Source organism: Dysidea avara, chromosome 6 (assembly GCF_963678975.1).
Source record: "Dysidea avara chromosome 6, odDysAvar1.4, whole genome shotgun sequence".
NCBI classification, from domain to species: Eukaryota; Metazoa; Porifera; class Demospongiae; order Dictyoceratida; family Dysideidae; genus Dysidea; species Dysidea avara.
Window position 1 is genome coordinate 31733069 of NC_089277.1, and position 20593 is coordinate 31753661.

The window sequence follows — 20593 nt, forward strand, 5'->3', positions numbered from 1 at the left end:
AGACAACACACCATCACACACAACAAGCTGCAATGCATGTGCAAAATATCCCAAATTGGGTAGGTTGGCATCTTTCCATGTTTGAGCAATTATTTCCCAGAATAACATGTACAGTACACCATCTTATTTACCTGCTCATTGACAGCTCAAAAAGCTTTGTTTTAAATTGTTTTGTATATAGCAGTAATGATATACATTTCACATGCATTTGGATAAACATAAACAGATTGTCACGTATTTCTTCAAAGAAAAGCCCTCATAATGTATATGCACCAGTGACTACGTAGAGGCTAAAACTAAGCTTTTTTTGTCTGCCAATCCATCCCAATGCTGTAGACTAGAAGTTACAGCTATGAATGTAACTGCCAGTAGGTTATTTTAAGTATAGCCACAGTACAAATTGATTTTGTTGTTCTTCCTACTGTCTAGCACTATAATTCAAAACCACTAACAGTGTATCACAACAAGTTGAAACTTTAGTGATCTATTCTTTGGACACAATAGATAAAATATGTAAAGAAATTCAGAAGTGGTGTAAACTTTTGCCAAGATAGACACATAATATATGAACATGGTTTAAACAAATACATAATTATTACAACATCAAGTGTCAGACACACAGCACAAGGATCACATGTATATAGTGGAACCTCTCTCATTGTTGTAATCTACACCTCAGAAATGTCCATAACTAAGACATACATGCTAAATACTGTACACTATAGTCAGTATGGGTTCACCTGTCACCTGTGCCCGCCAAATATAGTAATATCAAAGAGGTGAACATGTGTTCACTCCCAATAGTTTTGTACTGGAACAAGCATGTTTCCATGTTGTAAACATGTTTGTGTGCCTGAATCGTCCATACTAAATTATGGGATATTTTTAAAGCCTCATAACTCACTTGTTCTCAAACCACATTTTTGATTAACAGTTCCAGTAGCTTCACAACACTACTAAAGGTTTAGGCAGCTGGCTAATGTAATAAGAGTTATTAACAAGAAACAAGGGCTCAAGTGAACGTGAACAGACTATAAGTATATATCTCTCAGTTAGTGCTATGCACTTTACTAGGCAGTGTGAAAGTTACTACAAAATAATTGTTGTCGCACTCCTTTGAGCTGTAAAGTGTACTGTGTCATCACCCAGCAATCAAATGTTAGTTATTAAATAAACAAGCCACCTAACAGGTAAACAGCATCCTTTAGGCTTCCTCCTTGTGCTTTGATCTCATTCAAACTTTATTACTGTCAGGGTCAGCCAATTATTAATTTGAGCTGACTGGACAACAGAGGTGTCCAAATGAAAAGATCAGAGGTTCAGTTGTATACAATATATGATTATGCTGTACAAACCTTTTGTGGATATGGCTCCAACAACTGTACCACCTTATGATGTCCATTAGTTTTAGCATCATCAAGTGGTGTTTCATTGTCCTACATTATGAAATAGAGATGGGCATTTATTACACATCAACAGATACATATACAAACTATTTCTGGTTCAGAATCATGGCTACATATTGAGACATTCCTAAATAAATACATTATGATACATTCATCTTCATATTAACACACTTAGTACAGTGACACATTCACTGTCATTCAATGATGTTCTCCAGAAGCCCAATTGAAACTGATGTAGTTACACATAAGTTATGACTAGGTGATATGCATGCTCATGGTATACCTCACGTGTATTACAAATATGCATAGATTGTTTTGAAAATAATATTTAGATATAGAGAAGGTGTTTATTTTTCAGGTAAATTGGCTGTGGTGAAGGGGGATATATCTAGTAGGGCTGCACTGATTCCACTTTTTACCGATACTTCAAATACCAAGTACTCAGCTGGGAAGTATCTGCAAGTACAAGTACCGATACCAAGTACCTTAAAGTAGTTACTTTATAGTGCACATATTTATTATATATTCAGGGCCACCCACAGGGGGGCAACTGGGGCATTTTGCCCTGGGCCCCAGCCTGAAAGGGGCCCCAGGAGGCTCCATGAAAGCCCCCTTGAATACCTGTTTAAAAGATCGAAATACTCTAATAGAGCAGTCACAGTATTCTTCAGAGGAGCAGTGTAGCAAGTTTATAGATAAGGAGATATGGTTGGTGATGGGTAGTTATTGGCATTGTCAGCAGTTTGTGACCTTTTTTTTTTTCCTTGGTCTTCAACTTACAGCTTGGGTCAAGTTGTGATTCAGAATGGAAACCTGCTTGCCTCTGGGGCCCCACTTTAACTCTTTGCCCTGGGCCCCTTAATTTCTCTGGGCGGCCCTGTATATATTGCATTTCATGGTATTCTTGTACACGTTTTCAGTATGGTTCATGTTTATAATGAAGTAGCCAATCAGATTCACAAAGAAGGAAGTCACTGAAATGCAAACCAGTGGATATTCCAGTATTCTTTGGGAGAAGTGTAGATAATAATATCATAATGGTGCTTACAAAAAAATACTGAAAGTCACTTTTACCTGATTGCTCTATTAGAGTTATTCACTGTTCTATTAGAGTATATCGATCTTTTTCTCAGTAAAGCATTTTCACACGTAGGTTTCAGCACAGATCAGTGATTTTGCCAGTAGTTAGCTATTAGGAGTCCACTGTGCTAGTAAAATAAGCAAGTACAAACAAACGTTATTTTATTCTCGCACGTGATAAGAATCGGTATTTGCAACAATATAATGGCCGATTCTGATACTTCATGAAAACAGCAGCATCGGCCCAATACCGATACCGATACTAGAATTGGTGCAGCCCTAATATCTAGATCATGATGTGTAGGCCATTGCAACTGGATATCGCCCATGACAACAGATTTGTTTTTTTTCACCAAGAGAACACAAAGTCACATGATTAAATTATGAAATTTCATTATTACAATCAGCTAAACATGAATGGTCTGCTTATTCCAAGCATAGTAGTAATCCTGCATGTGGTCTGGGGCCATAATGGAGCTCTCGTCAGTGGCTGTATGTGACCACACAGCTCAACGGTGTTGTCGTGTTGAATAAAGACCTGTGCTGTGGATTTCCTTTTATTTTAGCTAGTCTTGAGGCCTGAATAGAACTTGGGCCTAACTCATCCTTTTACCTTACTCATTAATTTTTTAAAGTTCACATTGTATTGTGTACTCAGATGCTTCACTATTCTTATCAGAATTGTAACTGATCAGATTTTTTTAGTTTGAACCATACACCAGGGTAATGCGTGAACACAAAAGAAGGTTACAATGTCATAACACAATGTAGACATTGTTTCTACTCAAGTATGTACATACAGCAGTAAAACAGATGCTTTAAGCTATTAATAAAGCTTCATTCATCCCTCACGTCAAATATAATACTGGCAAAACATGGTTATAAATACATTTTGCACTTTCATAACTGACAAGCACATGTAGGCTAGTGCTAAAGTTTGCTTGTATGGCCACCACAAACCATCCTTGATTAAAATTGTGATACTAAATTCCACTGTTTTTGTAAGGCTACTAAACAACAATAATGTTCACCAGATCAAACAACTCCTCACATGTAGTGGACTGTACAACAGCTACATAGCTTTTGCTACATTACACCATCCAACTAATTGCACAACACCTTGTATCATGTATGTCCATTACAAACAAATACAGAAAAATAAGGAGATAAATAAATAAAATACGGAAGTTCAGTACTACAGCAGCTACTAGACTACATATCTCATGCTAAGGCTCTCAACAATAACAAACCGACAAGACTTCCAAGTTAACAAATTTACTAGAAACATGTTTATTACCTCTTCATTGGCTTCAAACATGGTATATCTCCTTTTATGATTAGTGAGATACATGCTAAACATACAACCCTAAATTATTTTAATATTGTTTTGTTCAATAATGAGTACTGAGTGCAGGTAAGCACATTATTTAAAAATTAATTTCAACACATTAATTAATTGGAAGAAACTGATGATGTCATAAATAAGGTCACACAGAGATATATGTAACAAACCAACACATTAATTACTTTGTTCTTCATTTCCACACTGGCACCATGTTGTAGCAGTATTAAACACACATCATACTGATTACTGGAGGCAGCCCAGTGAAGTGGAGTATCCCCACACTATAACAATAAACAATTATCACATGTACCACTAACTACCAAACTCGATACTGTATACTGTATAAAGAGTACACAATCATAACCACCTAATGTTGTACACTGATATGTAACTACACCAGATACCTTATGACATGTGGTGAAATATTTCAATTAATGCTTAACTACAACAGTACACAAAATAGTTGTTACACTACTAGGACTGTGTATTGTACAGTTATTGAGCAGGTGAAACATATTATCATAGAGCTATATAACAATAATATGAACAGTTATTACAGTCATTTAGGGGTGTCAGAGTAAAAGTGAAAGTAGTAAATAAGGCTTAGTGTAGGAGGATCTGAGGGTATGCATCAAGGAAATTTTGAGAATTACTTTGAGATACTAATTTTGGGCTGTGCAAAGTACTAGCTACTGTTAGTTAGCTAGCTAGTTAGGTGCTTAATAATAAAACTGGACACTGATCAAAAAAGTGGTGAAGTGCTGGCCTCATTGGTCATGCCTACTCTGATGTCCTTGCATTTATTAGAGTACTACATTTACTAATGTGACTGGATCTGGGAAAACTGGTCTTATCGCTCATGTCAGCAGATTCAATTTTCACCAAGAACACAAAGTTACATGAATAAACTAACTAATTTCACAATCAAAATCAGCTAGACTTGAGTGGTCTGGTTTTGCTGGCTACTTTACCCAAGCCAGTGGTGATCTGTACGTGGAGTGTCGGGCCTTAGCCTGAGGATGGTTGTATTCATTTCACTTGTAATCCTCAGTTTTTCATCCTTTGTCTTCAGTATCGCTTGCACAATTGAACGCTTTTGCTAATTCTCTAGATGTCTACTTGGGGTGATATTTTAGTACGTAGTCTAAGTACATCCATGTCCTTCAATGACAAAGTGTTTCTACTCTTAGCTGTAAAGTAGATGAGTCTACCATCTCGTTATTAGCAGCTGTATTTCTCGTGACTGGACAATATGGATTGTCAGTACAAGCAAATCATTCATTTTAGTTCAGTTTTTTGTGGTTACCATGCAAATCAACATCTATGGATACCTAGCATTGGTGAAGTGTTGGTTGTTAAACAGGAGCAGAATAATTGTCATGACAAACATGTAGTTGATATCATCAAGATGGCTGCACTGCTGGTCATGTACCAAACAATATCTTCAAGAATGGATTTTAATTTCTTGAACCATGATGAAGATGTAACATATTGTGAAATATTATAACAGAAGAACATTACAATAATGGTGCAGGAATTGTACTAGAAATTCCTTAAAGATTTGGACATCGAATGCATGTTTTAAAACTAAAAAGAACTCTTCTCTGCAGATACTGTAGCTAGTTATGCATATTCTGACCACTGTATGAGACTCAATTCTAATGCATTGATGCTCCTGTTGTACCAGTCAGTGTTGAAACAGGGTCGGGTCATTCGGGTCACATTTTCTCAGGGTCATCCGGGCCTGACCCGGATTGGATAACGTGAGAAACGAAATTATTCATTTCACGATGTGGAAATGTGTCCGTTGCTGTCTGCAAGCTTACGTGGAGCCACGCCCACTAATCGATTGTTGTATGAGTTGCATATAGCCTAGTCTTACAGCAGGATAAGTACTTTTTCGAGCCACACCCATTTTAATATATCGGGAAATTGTAATACTAGGTATGCATGAAGCCACACCCAATTACTGTCTGTAAACTCACAGTAGCTACGTGGAACCAAACCCACTTAAATTATATTAAAACTTATACTGGTTTAGTTATCGCATATACCGTTCGTTTACTCAACAGGAACATAGATCTTATCACACGCCTCAGCTATAATTATCATCCGGGTCAATCCGGGTCAGTGGGTCATCCGGGTCAGCAGTAGTGACCCAGTTTCAACACTGGTACTAGTTGTTGCTGGCCATTACACACGTTAGACTTAAAACACATGCATACATTTGTGTATGGCTAAATATTTGAGACCTTGTAACCATGGCTGACTGCTTAATTCAGGTGACCGTTAATACAGGTTCTACCGTAGTTTCTTTTCCTGAGTAGCACATTCAAGTAATTGACCCTGGCTATGGTTTAATATGTAACCATGAGCTATAAGACTGAAACATAATGATGGGCATGCAGAGAATTACTAATTCTCTGGTCAGTTTGTATAATATACTTTCATTAGTGTGCACCATGAGCACAAACTCCCAATGCACCTCGCAATGTGAAGTAATGTGAAGCAATTTATACTACTGAGAGTCACACGCATTACAGCAATGGAATAACCAGTACTGCATCATGTGATTAATTGTGCACATGATGCATGGTGGAAATGGTGAAGGACTGTATAGGTTGAGGTTTATTACAAGGAAGCAGCTGCGATATCCTTGAGTGGTTGTGTTATACATGTGTTGGGTTAGCACACACTGTGAATAGTTGATGCTCGAGTTGATGAATATTTATCTGATGAATGTTTAGTTTATTTGTCACATGTTGTGGGCACATGATGTCTAGAATATACATATAGCCAAGTACTGACCATCAATAGGAGGACCGGTCAAGAATAATAATACTTTGGAAGAAAGTTTTGTAAACTAAAGTACTCAAGTGTGGAGACCTCCTACGTGCTAGGAAGTTGGCTGTCAATATGTTGTCTGGAACTAAAGATTACGTACAAATTTATATAAGCTTTTCAGTTTCTATAAGCTGCATAAACAGCAGTGTGAAGTAGTTGGATGCACAAACAACAGCTTTTAATGTTACTGCCTAAGGGCACATTTAGTGTGTGCATCATTTCTATTTGATAATGGTGTATGGGAAGCACCCAGGCCTTCCACCAAATATATTCCACTTCAAATCCAAACCTTCTTCCAGAAAATTCTGACTATGCCCCTGGATATATCATATACAGAAAATCACAAAGACATGCAATTCAAATTTTCAGAATGCTGATGTCATAAAAAAACTACAGTACGTAAATGGTGTATTCACGAATTGTAACATTCCTTCATGACACTACGATGGTTTAAACAGGTCCAACACAACTTTTATTTTTCACATGTTTTGTTTTCTGTACTTTTTCTTATCACATCTGATAAATTGATCTAACTATTTTTGCACACTCAGTATTGCATTTAAGATAAATATAATGTGCAGCCATCCAAGGAGTTTTGATGGTTAGCTGTAGATCATTCATTCATTCTTGTGAACAAAACAGGTGCTGTACCCTTTAATTAGCAAGTTTTTTGATCGCTTGAACTCTTGATGATGATGATGCGCTTGACGTTACCATACATAGGGCAATGTACAAAGGCTTTGCCAGCCTATAATGAACAGCTCTACTATAAGCTTTGTAAGTTGTCTGAGTAATATTGTTCTTGTCCCTATAGATGAATCAACCATACAATCTTCTGACTGGTGTAGGGCTAGCTCAGGCTCACCATAATATCTCAAGTACAATTGTTACAATTTGTAAACACAAATTCATGCCGTTCTCTATTTCAACCAATGTTCTTCCTGGTGGCTTATGAAGCCAACAATATCATTTGCCATGATAAGGTATTAGCTAGCTAGCTCACTTAGTTAATAACATCTTTTCATCATACAGAATTTGGCCCTAAAAGAACTATACAGTGAACATCAAGTCAAGATCAGGCATGGGGCGAAGTACATATAAAAGTACTTAAGTAAAGTACAAGTACTTTGACACTTGTTGAAGTACAAGTACAAGCACATGACCTTGTTTGAAGAAAAGTACTTAAGTAAAGTATAAGTACTTTTGAATGTATTAAAGTACAAGTACACATTTACAAAGTCCATGCTTAGTGTTACAATTGTGTTATCATGCCATTATGTAGTTCTGATTGCACCTAATAAACATAAGCTGTGAAAATCTACCATCAGTAAGGCGACATCTTTCTGGAGTAAATACCTTTCCTGCAACACTAAAAAGTCTCTCAACAGGTGCTGAGGAAGATGGTACCCCTAGAACATCTTTTGCTAACCTTGAAAGTACAGGATATTTCTTTTGGTTGTCTTGCCAATACTTTGCTGGATTTTGGGTCATTGGTAGCGTGTCAGTTTCAATGTATTCATCCACCTGCTTGGTGACTGTACTTAGCTGTTGACTTTCTATTGATGGGGAATGAGAGTTATCATACATGAAGTTGAAAAGTGATTTCCTCTTCTTCTTAGGTGGCGGCTCAGAATTTTCATCAGCTTGCAGGACAGCTACAGTTGACGTAGCAGGAGATAATCTTTCTAACGCTGCTTTAAGCAAATCCAAAGATCTTTCTTTTTCAGCATCATCAGAACACCACCTAAGCTTAAATGGGGGTCTAGGATACAAGCTACAATGTATGTTTCATTTTCCTTGTAATATGGCATACACCTATGTAATGATTGTTTAAGTCCACGAACTAATCCAGAGTGGTATTTGGACACCATGTTTTCAATGTGATGATATGATCCTCGAATACAGGGTAAAACATAACCTGCAGATGGAACACAACCAACCTGAACGAATTCTGTTGCCTCTTCAAAAGGAGTTAGAATTTCCACTATATCTTGAAGCAGGTTTTTTTCATGAGTAGTTAACTTGGGAGCATTTTCAAGTTGTGACAACACCGAATCTGAAACAGCAAGCACTGATCGTATCATTTTAAGCTGAGAATTCCATCTAGTTGTATTATCAACTTGTAGCCTTATTTCATCCTTAAGGACATCAGCTGCTACTGTTGACCTGTGCACAAATGATACCAAACTAGAGCACCTTTTGATGATTGTGTTGATCTGACCTACCTTTGCCATACCATCTTTTACCACTAGCTGCAACACATGTGCAAAACAGGCATGATGTTCAAATAAGACTTGGCTCTCATCAAGGGAAACATTATCACACCTCTCAAACTCTGACTCGCCTTCAGCCTCACTATCATCACTGGCTGTATGATCTTCAACATCTTCATAACCTGGAAGAGTCAAAAACGCCTTCTTTACATTGGATGCACTGTCAGTGATTATGTGCTTCACTTTTTCCCTCACACCAAAATCAGAAATGATTTCATCATACCACATCATAATGTTATCACCAGTATGTCTTCCACTGACTTGATTGCATGCAAGCATAACTGACTCAAGGTTCCAGTCATCTGAAATATAGTGCCCAGTAATGCCCAAATAAGATCGCATTTGTCGATTTGACCAGAGATCAATTGTTAGGTTGATGGTATCAGTCTTCTTCAGCTTGTCTAGTACACTACTTTTTAACTTATCATATTTCTTCTTCAACAAAACTGTGGACAATTGTTTACAGCTTGGCACCTGGTACTGAGAATCTAAGATCCTTAACAGTGATTTGAATCACTTGCTCTCTACTACAGACAGAGGAATGAGGTCATCTGCAACAAAATCGACTACTGCATCAGTTACTAAAATCTGCTTTGGGTGTTGTGAGCTGTATTTTCTTTGGGGCTGCAGTAAATGTGTCAATGTTTGCTGTGAATTTGACTGTGATTCATCTTCATCCTGTTGTTCTTTCAAGAGAGTTGCGTGTACTCGTCTCTATTAAAAGATTTTAAAATGGGCAAGTACAATAAACAGCATTCTTACCATACGCTTCCACCAATTTGTAGTAGTCCTAACAGATCCAGTGATTTCCTTGGTGCAATACTTGCACTTAGCCTTAAAATTCTCTGCTGGAAAGACTTTAGGTACTTCATAGTGCTTGAGCACAGCTGGAACCTTCTTCTTAGCTGACATAGCAGCCATAGCTGCCTGCTTCTTAATAAAATTAATTCTGACAGTCCAACAGCAGTCCCACTATTTCCAAGATCATGAGAGAAATGATGGGGGAAGGCTGGATGGAAAACCTTTCAAATATTGTTTCAAAGCAAATTCAGCAAGTGGCAGGTAACTTCAAGCAAAAGCTGACCATGTTAAAATCCCATATCCAGGAACAAAATTATTATCTTTGAGCCAATATACAACTTATTCACTTGCATGGTTTGTATACATGTAAATGTACTTCATTGTACTTCAAAGTACTTCAAGTACTTATAAGTACTTATAAGTACATTAAGTACTTTAAGTACATTGCTTGGAACTTAAATATAAATACAAGTACATTACATTTGTACAAAAAGTATTTAAGTATAAGTACAAGTACTCTAAAAGGTGTGCTTAAGTACACTTAAGTACAAGTACCAAAGTACTTCGCCCCATGCCTGGTCAAGATCTCATTAATTGAGACCAAACCATAATTATGTTAGTCTCATAGACATCTCAGATAACCAGAGGTGAGCACTAGTACCTATTCTACAAGATTTACCCAATTTCAGCTTTTCAAGTTTAATTTTCACTCTATCCAACTTGGGTGATAAGAATGTAGTGTCCTCTGATAATGTAGTGACAGTTAGCAACAAAATATGAAGTAGTGATCATGTGAGAAGTACATAATAATACTGGTGGTAACTGTACTACTTACATTAGTAGTAGCTAATATGTTAGCTCCACTACTTAGTAGAGTGTTGACCACCTCCAGGTGTCCATTAGCACAGGCATGATGTAGGGCAGTCCATCCAGCCTAGCAAAAGTGATAAAAATTAAGTAGTACAATCACAACATGTCAAACATACTCTATACTAGTGTAACATCACAGTAAGGTTGAACAATCTTTAAAGTTTGATATTATAGTACTCTATAATAGGGCTGGGACGAAGCTTCGAATGCTACGTGGGTTCGAAGGTTAAGTAAACTTCGAATTATAAAAGTATCCTTCGAAGCTTCATAATACACTCATAGTCTACGAAAGAATTACAAATATACGTCGTCTTCTTTATTGCAGCTGCTTAATCCTCTTGCGTGATCAATGTTCGTCTCTTCGCGATCGATCTTCATGCGCCACGCCCACTTTTAAAACCATCGCAGTTCAGCTTGCTACCATATTTGCAGCCTTAAAACACCTTATAAAGTGATAGATAATGCACGGAAAGCGTACTTTTAGCCATTACTCGGTGTTTACCTATGCACGATTGCAGTGTAGCGGACACGCCCATTTACAATCGATCGATCGCGTCATTCAGTACTGCTGCTATGCACTTTCCAATGATTATGATTATGATAATTGGAAGGCAGCAAAATGCTGATTACATCCAATAAAAAAAGAGATATAAAAATGGTTTGGGGATATTTACAGATAACTAGCTAGAGTGTGTGCATTTATTACAAAGTCTTTGTCATAGCATAAGGAGGGTAGATTGTTCCATTCTCTAATAGTTCTGTAAATATAATTCATTTGGTATTTGTTGGTGTTGGCTGCTGGCAGTGTGAGTCTGAGTGGGTGGTATTGTCTTGTGCTGGTGGATTGTGGCAGAAAGTAATTGGGTATTTGTAATGCTGGCTCCTGCTGGTGAGTAATTCTGTGAAATAAAGATAATCTAGATGCTTCACGTCTCTGTTCCAGTGTGGTCCAATTAAAATTGTCTAACATTGTTGTTACACTACTCTTAAAACTGTAATCTGACTGCACCCACCTCGCTGCTCTCCCCTGAACCATTTCAAGTTTGTAAATTAAGTTCTGTTGTGATGTGGATCCCAGACTTGAGTGGCATATTCAAGAATTGGTCGCACAAGTGTTGTGTAAGCGTCTGATTTAACCTTACTGTTACATTTACTTAGATTTCTTTTTTATAAAATTCAGCATCCTGGTGGCTTTGTTTGTAATGTTATTAATGTGAGGTGCCCATGAGAGTGAATTGTCTAGAAGTATCCCTAAATACTTATATGTGCTGCTGGATTTGATGGTCTGGTTGTTTAAAGTATAGTTATTTTATGAGAGGTAGATGACGTCTCGTAAATCTCAGTAAGACACATTTGTTGATATTAAACTTCATCTGCCACCTCTGTGCCCATCTAGAAATTTCATCAATATCTTTCTGCAACAGAACCACGTCATCTTCATTACTAATTGTTCGGCAGACAACACAATCATCCGCAAAAAGTCGAATAGATGACAAGATGTTACTGTTAATATCGTTTATATATAGTAAGAACAAAAGAAGCCCTAATACAGTACCTTGTGGGACACCAGAAATAACTGAAACAAAATCAGATTCGTTACCATTCACCAGTACTCTTTGTGTTTGTTTTGTCAGCTATTCAGAAATCCAGCAATGTATCCTGTCGTTAATTCCATAATATTGCAATTTCTTAAGCAGGCGTTGGTGGGGTACAGTGTCAAAAGTCTTAGCAAAATCTAAGAAAGTACATCAACTTGTTCGTGGCTATCTATACTATTAGCTAATTCTTCAATAATGGTAAGCAGCTGGGTGGTGCATGAGTGTCCTGATCTGAATCCATGTTGGAAAGTATGTTGTTCTTCTCTAGGTGTGACATTATAGAATGGAAAATTATGTGTTCCATCACCTTACAGCATACAGATGTCAGTGAGATGGGTCTATAATTTACTGGCATGGATCAATCCCCTTTCTTATAAACAGGTACAATATTAGCTTAGAGCCAGTTACTAGGAAGGATCCCTTCGTTAAATGATTGGGTGATAGTATGTTAAGAGATCTGCACTTATTAGACTTTGTAATTTTAATACATGAGTGGTTATGATCATTAGTGGAAATTACTTAGGGGCATAAATCAAGAATTTCTAAGTTATGATTAGCTATATTATTACTGTTGCTATCTAGTCAATTGGAAGACTGGGAAGCACCATTCTTTGTTACTATTCTTCCCCTCTTGATTATTAGGTTCTTTTCGCCATTGTCCTTGCGTCGTTTTAGTTCTTCTCTAAGTGCCTTATTGATTTCCCGCTCCTTAATTGTTAAATCTGGTGTTACATAGATGTTATTCCATCTTTCAGTTGCTCGGAGTTTAGAAGCCTGTTTCATAACTAAGCGCTTGTGGTGCTCATCACTTAGTGTTACTAAAAGTAATCTTGCTTTACTACCACCTGGCTTTCCAAGCCGCAGCACATTAGTTACACTTGACTTTGGTACATTGAATTCTGTTTCAAATAGCGAATGAACCTTTTCGTGATCCTTAGTGGAAGACTCTTCACCCATATTATGAACAATAACATTACATTTTCTATGTTCTCGATCTATATATTCATCAATGATTTGTGCAGGAGTGTCTGTCATTACTGAAGGTCTGGAATCACCAGACGTTGTATTCGTCTCCATTGGTGCATCAGCTTGTGCAGGTCTTGAAGGCCCTCTTAATAGTTCAAGACTCTCAATAATTGGCTTTACTAAGTTTTCCATCATGTTCTTAAGTGGTTCTGTTATTCCATTAATTATGGTATTAGCAACCTCACATTCATTAGTAATACCTTGAGGGCCAGGTGATTTACTTTTGGAATTTGAGAGCTTAGTGAGCATTGTAGATTCACATACTGAACAAAACCAATGAAGAGATTACAAACTTATTAAATAGGTAAAATTTAAGAAGGATGTGCATAAATGCAAGAAAACCTGTAACTTGAAAGCCAGCACCGAAGCTTCGAATGTTCGAACATTTTATTAGCGAATATTCGAAGGTAAATTTCAATATTCGTCCCAGCCCTACTCTATAATATTAACAGTTCAGAACTCACAAACTCTAGCTATAATTGTTATTTTGCTATAACACTTTATACATAGTACTAAACATTGTACTAGCTGCATGTCTGACCCTAGAAAAACATTCATTTTGTCGAGAGTAACATTATTCCTAATACTGTAGTGCATTGTTACTACTCATCAGGAATTACTTCACTGTCCAAAACAGGTTAGCAGGAGTTATATACATAATGTCACAGAAATTGTCCCATTATGCTCCATTATTCTATGTGATTAATTTATGCTTTTCATCACCTATTATGCCAAAAATGATGCCGACATAATCAATGCAAGCCTACTTTATTCTTATTCCAATTAATTGATTAGCTATATATGTACAAGAAAACTAATGACACATGTAGACACAAGAAAAGTACATACAGTACTGTATGTACAATACTGTATGTTTTATAAATTGTCTTGGAGAAGTGTAAACATTGGAAATTTAAAACTGAAATTGGTCCAAACATTATCTAATCAGTACCTCCTTACATATTAAGCACTAAGTATCATTAAGTGTTACCTTAATTTACTTTTTTTCCATTGTAAAATAATTTTTGGATGCAAAATTTGTCTGAAAATCTCTTGCACCAAAATTTTTACACAAGATCAAACAACTCTAATAGAGCAGTTGTTATTATACAAAAATATATACTTTTGCACAAAAATAAAGCAAATTGCAGTAGTTTATTTCACATGTTTAATAATGTACTGCACATAAAATGTTTTATCTACAGTATTTTGGTGCTATCAGACATGTATACATGAATAGACAGGTACTTATCAATTGATGTATGTGTGGGACATTGAAAGGGCTATTTGAAGAACTAGAAATTGAAAAATGAAATTGCGGGGTCAAAGCGTATAAATTACTAATAATGAGTACCTATTTACAAGGACCACCTTTATATTAAGACCACTTCTAAGAACCATGACCACATATAAAACAATCTCAATGATTAGTCTGGATAGATAATTTAAAAAATACTTCATGGGGCTGATGTTCTTTAATTTCATGAACTGATGTGTAGTACATACATTGCAGAAACACCAATGAAAACAGCACATGGTCACAATTTACAAGACCATAAAGTGTGTTTTGGGACCATCATACTGACTCATGAGGATATCTAGTTAATTACATTAATGTACATAGCCTCACATGGCTATCGTGTTGGTTAAAGGGTCTGGTGGATTAGCTTCGTGCTAGTCATTTCTTTGCTATGATAAGGTAGCTAGCTAGCTATAGTACATATGATTTGAGATGAATCCTGAGTTGTTGATTAAGAAGCCATACAAGATCATAGGCTTTAAACATGATGTTCGTGATGTATTTATTTGTAAGCTCATGTTACAGGTGCACACTTTATTGTTGAGAATATGGCATCCAGTGCATCAGCGAGTGCGAATTAAACCCCCTTGGAAAGAGGTTAAACAGCCAAACGAAGTATCTACTTATGAAACTATGGGAGTACCTTAAACAAGGAGCAAAGAAGTGTAAATTTTCTGCCAACATCAAGGAGAGAATCTCAGAGGTCACCAATAATACCTTCTTTGCTGGGTTTTGGCATACATTATGCCACAAAGGGATTTCAAAGATATCCATTGTAAGGGTTAGAATGGAGTACCACAAGAAAGGCGGCTTATCTATGCCAAGTAAAGGTACAAAAAGCACTTTGCACAAGCCTGCTCAATTGAATCGACAGGTACAAATGTTCACAAGTCTGTGTTGATGCAGACAGTTTCAACCGAGATGCCATCAGATGGAAGATCCATTCATTTTAGGAAGGAAGGAAAATCTATCACTCTGAAAGATTTTGGTAAGTTAAATTTTGAACCCTGGAACTTTGTCACATACTCCGTCTTAGGCCAAACTTAAGAATGATGGTGTTTTCTCTGGGGGTAGAACATAACTTAAAAGAGTGTTGAGTGATATGGGATTTAAGTACAAGACGATTACTGACAAGAGGTTAGCATTGCAACAGTTTGTGCTTTATGTCACTACACATATACACAGGGTATACTATGAGCAGCCCTGCATAGTCCATCAGCGTCACAAATATTTAAGTGCAACAGAACTGAAGGAAGACCAGTTGTGTACTTGGATGAGACTTGGGTAATGAAGAACTTCTAGAGCAATTCCTCATTCAAATCAACAGTGATAGCGATGACTCTTCCACTAGCAGCAGCAGTGGGTCCAAGTCTTCTGACCTTACTTCATATGATGTAAGATTGTTTGATATTTGCAGCAATGGTGTTGTAACTTGATGATGCCTCAGGTAACTGGGATAAAACTCTGTGAAGTACATGAAAATACAGATGAAGTGTAAGTGTATGCACTTTGATAAAAAAAATATTATTGCTTTACTATGCTAGCAGAAGTTGAACATACCATCCCTTGTATATTTGATCAGTGCAGGAGTGTTTGGAAGTCACTATTGGTACTATCAGCCCAAATTCATACAAACAGTGTTATTTCCATTGTTGAAACTTTTAGAGTTTTGTGGGAATGTGACTTCAAAAACAAAATGCTGGCTGGAAAAGTTGTGTACATCTGTGACGAAGTGATGAGAAAAGGATTAAAACGACAAATTCACTAAATGGGAGTAGAAGATGATGGGCAGCTTTATTGTAAATGTGAAGTAAAATACATGTTGTTCGGCTCACTTGCAGGTACACCAATGCTGCATAACACATTTTGAGCTGTTATAATTTGGAGTTTTCCTCTTGAAAGGCTGAAGAAGTTTTTTCCCTGAACATAATTAGGCCATTTATCTTCTAAATACAATGCAACAGTGGCCCCAGCTCTTCTACTCATGCAACTCTGTTTTACACACTGGTTTATTTTCTTGCAAAAGTGTATTACAGCCTCTTACATAACAGATAGTGAAATCATGTGTGTTGAGTGTGGGAGTGTGACATCTGGCTTCACCACAAACATGTATCAACATGAACACCAAAGGGCTGCACTTTAGAGGCTTCCCCATAATTTTACAGTGTCATAACTGCAGTTTCTTACATTCAAATGAAGCACCTTTAATACATTCTTAGCTGATTGAGAGGTGCTACCTAACGAGCAATACAGGAAACACATGCAATGTAACAATCGTGAGTTATTAATCATTTTTGAGGATTCCGCTCAACACGTACATACTATAATTTTGTTAATAACATCCCACTTCATTATACAGAATTTGGCCATAAAAAGATCTAAACGGTGTACATCAAGTAAAGATCTCATTAACTGAGACCAAATCATAGTTATGTTAGTCTCATAGACATCTCAATTAACCAGAGGTGTACACTAGTACCTATTCTACAAGATTTACCCGATTTCAGCTTTTCAATTTCAGTTTTTCAACTTTTGCTTTGGGTGATAAGAATGTAGTGTCTTGTGGTAATTAAGTGACAGTTGTTGACCAAACATCAAGCAGTGATTATAGTGATTACTGTACTACCTACAGGAGTAGCAGCTGATAATGTGACTGGATCTGCAAGAATCCCATATGTTCGCACAAGCATAATTTTATAGTAGAATGCAAAAAAAAATGTGGAGTATTTATGAAATCATAAAATAATATTTCTGTAAATTTTAAGCACTTTTTCACACTGAAGGAAAGTGATAAATGCTTAAACCTTGATAGCATAAAGCAAGAGAAGTTCCAAAATCTTTGTTTTGTGTCAGTCTGCCTTGTGTTGGATGAATGGTTCACGGTCATTTCTTCTCACGTTTTTGCTTTGCCCTGGTCATGGGAAAGGCAGCAATGGATTCACCTGTTCATGGAGAACCCAATGATGAAAGTTACATTTTGGTAGAGACTGTAATTGTAAGTTATAATTGTTTACTTAAGCACCTGTAGTTTATTTTCCATATTGGCATTGGTATAAATCGATTTCTGTTGTTGCCACTTTGTAGTACTGTAACTTTGAAGGTTCTTGCCTTCTAGAGCTGAAACTTTGGTTGACCATCTCTTTGGCTATCTAGATAAAGAAAATGTAATAAAACGGAATTCGAAAAATGCACTAACATGGGGTTCTTGCAGATCCGGTCACGTATGTTAGCTCCACTACTTAGTAGAGTGTTGACTACCTCCAACTGACTGCCTCACTGCATAACCACATTCACAAAACTACAGACCATATGAAGCAGCTCACACCCACCACCACTTTAAGTCACAACAAAAAACTCATGGGTGGGATGCACCTTTTGTGGTGGTAACAGTGAATATCTAACTTTTGTGTACTTTGCTATTCTCAATTACGTTAATTGTCATCTACTTCTTCATGCCAGGAAACCATACAAAGGCAGTAATTTCTGTATCAACACTTTACTTGAAGGAGTGTATATAGACACAAAGTACCATAGTAGCTGATATACTGTAATAATAGCATTAGACCATGCCCCCTGAAATGATCAGAACACTTCATGACACCACTTGTTGAGGTTACGCCCCTAAATGATCTAGCTCCATAGAAAAGATACCACCAAACATAGTAAACAACTTCACACACCCTTTATTATCTGTGGTACCATGCCCCAAACTTAATCTACTGTGCAACTGAGTAATGACATCAAGATGCTCTAATATAGCAGTCATGGCAACAGTGTATTTTATACCTATGCTTTAACAAAAATGTCATAAGTGGTGGATTTGAGGGGACCAAGGAGAGCTTTGCTCCTCTGGTCCTTCTCTTTCCCTCCTTGTACTTACAAGACTATATTGGCACTAGAAACAAGAATCATGTATTCACACCATATTCAGAAGTACAGAAAGCCAACAAGCAAATAGAAGAAAACAGTTATATAAAGCAACTTAATAGTTATAAACTGTACACTGTGAAGAAAATAAAATAAATAAATTTGATGTTTTTTTGTGCTAAAGATTGAGATACTCTAATAATAGAGCAGTCACCAATTTAATAGAACAAACACAATTCTATTGCTATTAACTGACAATTTTTGTAACAGTAGCTACTACCTTATTTTGTTTAGTACACTCTACCACCAAACAGCTTGATATAATCAATTTTGTATGCCTTGTAAAGCATGCATTATGTTAGCTAAATAGCTATCAAAAATGCTCCTGAATTCAAGCATAGGAGGGCTAATTTTAAAAGTTTTCTCAGAAGATATCCAACTGGAGTCTTAGAAAGTGTATTCCTTTCATTTATCCAGCTAGCTATACCAGACAAAGTTATGCAAATGAATATACCATAGAGTTGGATTGTTAAGCACATGTGTCTATTAAGCACATATTATTTGTTAAGCTCATACATATTTCTTGTGAATAACCATGACTGATAAGCGCACATGGCCCAATGCAAGGCTTACATGAGACAAAGCTATGCACAGGAAGAATGCTGGAAAAGTAATCTCTCCTTGAGTGCTTATGTCTCTGGCTTTGTAATCAGTCCTCTGAATTGTGATAATTCTTGTCATCATGAAGGATTTCACCTAGAAATGGAGTCAAATATTCTTATACACTAGCACAGTTACCATGAACTACAGTGTACTCTATTACATCGTAGTGATTCAGTGTTAAAAACACCATAATTATTGATTAGGTGTACATGCCTTAGGCCCCTATTTGGTGATTATTAGTTTCTCATCCACCGCCCGCATCCTTCTTAAGCTACCGCATGGTAAGCCATTATTTACTCTGCGCATGCTCAGAAGAACACGTGATACCAAACTGTTACAATTTTTGTTGATGAACGCTACAATGCGCTATATATCACCAGGAGAACTGTTGTTTTCCTTAGCAAATTGCTGCAGTGCCAGTTGCAATCGTGCTCTATCGACTTCATCAAAGCAGGCTTTCAGTTGACTGTCGAAAAACAGTTGGCGATCACAAAAATTAGAATCAACTGGTGAAGGAAATGTTTGTAGTAAGAAAGAAAGACAATTTGGACAAGGTCTGTACATCAGTGTGTTAATAATTATTATAAAATAATGGCATAATGGTAATACCCTCCCGCCCGCATCATAATAATTAGAAAGGCTGGATGAGAAACTAATAATCACCGAATAGGGGCCTTACAAGATAGTATTATTTTATAAAAGTTCACTACGAAATTATAAGCGCATGAGCTTAACAACCCGACTCTATGGTAACTTGTGCACTAGAGTTCCATTATTCTCATAATGGAATAAACACTGTTCTATCTTTTGCCCCTCTCATCCCTTTAGCAGTATCTCCTAGATCCGTCTATGAAAAAAGTTTATAAACTAGTATAACAAAAAAATTCTTAAATTAAAAATGAAGTAGGGTTTCAGTGATAAACAGTATTGAAACAAGAGATGTCGGTAGCTATGAGTGAAAACCTCTACATGGTGTTGTAGCAATGTGGGGCTACAATACCAAGTAGGAATTTTCCCTCATAGTTATCATTCTCTTGTTACACTACTACTTTAATAACTGGAACCCTACTTCATTATTAAATCAATAATTATATTAAATTTTGTTGTACTAAATTGTTAACTATATTTGTTAGATCATAGCTATAAAATACACTGTTGTTGTGACTGCTGTATTAGAGTATCTCAATCTCACTACTCAGTTATGCAGTGGATTAAGCTGGAGGTGTGGTACCAGAGATAATAGAGGGCTCGTAAAGTTGTTTCTAGTTTCTGATTTCATCTTTTTTGTATGTAGTCTACAATGTATCACACTGATAGTAATACTACATACACACTGTACAGATATCATGTGATCTGTACTAACAGGTTTAATACCAAATACAACAATCTCAACATAATGTGATACATACACTGGTAAAAGCATTAAGTATAGTACTAGCATCATATAGACACACTTTTTGTAGATTTGTACATTTTAAGATCATACTCTATTAGAATAGTCATGAAGTTAGTTGTTGTAA

The 20593-nt window shown here is 36.6% G+C and overlaps 1 protein-coding gene and 1 long non-coding RNA gene across 2 annotated transcripts in view; both read right to left on the bottom strand.

The window, feature by feature from the left end:
• LOC136257919 (uncharacterized) overlaps window positions 1-20593 on the bottom strand; it is a 47538-nt gene that overhangs the window by 18257 nt on the left and 8688 nt on the right. The window contains exons 3-5 of the mRNA XM_066051243.1: window positions 10585-10683; window positions 4014-4112; window positions 1356-1436 (exon numbers count right to left, since the gene is read on the bottom strand). Of these exons, the coding sequence (XP_065907315.1) occupies window positions 1356-1436; window positions 4014-4112; window positions 10585-10683 (279 nt within the window). The remainder of the gene's footprint in view (window positions 1-1355; window positions 1437-4013; window positions 4113-10584; window positions 10684-20593) is intronic.
• Window positions 14396-18829, bottom strand: LOC136258971 (uncharacterized). Its single transcript, XR_010703136.1, has 3 exons — window positions 17740-18829; window positions 17566-17692; window positions 14396-17485 (listed from the first exon to the last, which is right to left on the bottom strand). It is a non-coding gene; the product is annotated as an uncharacterized lncRNA (long non-coding RNA).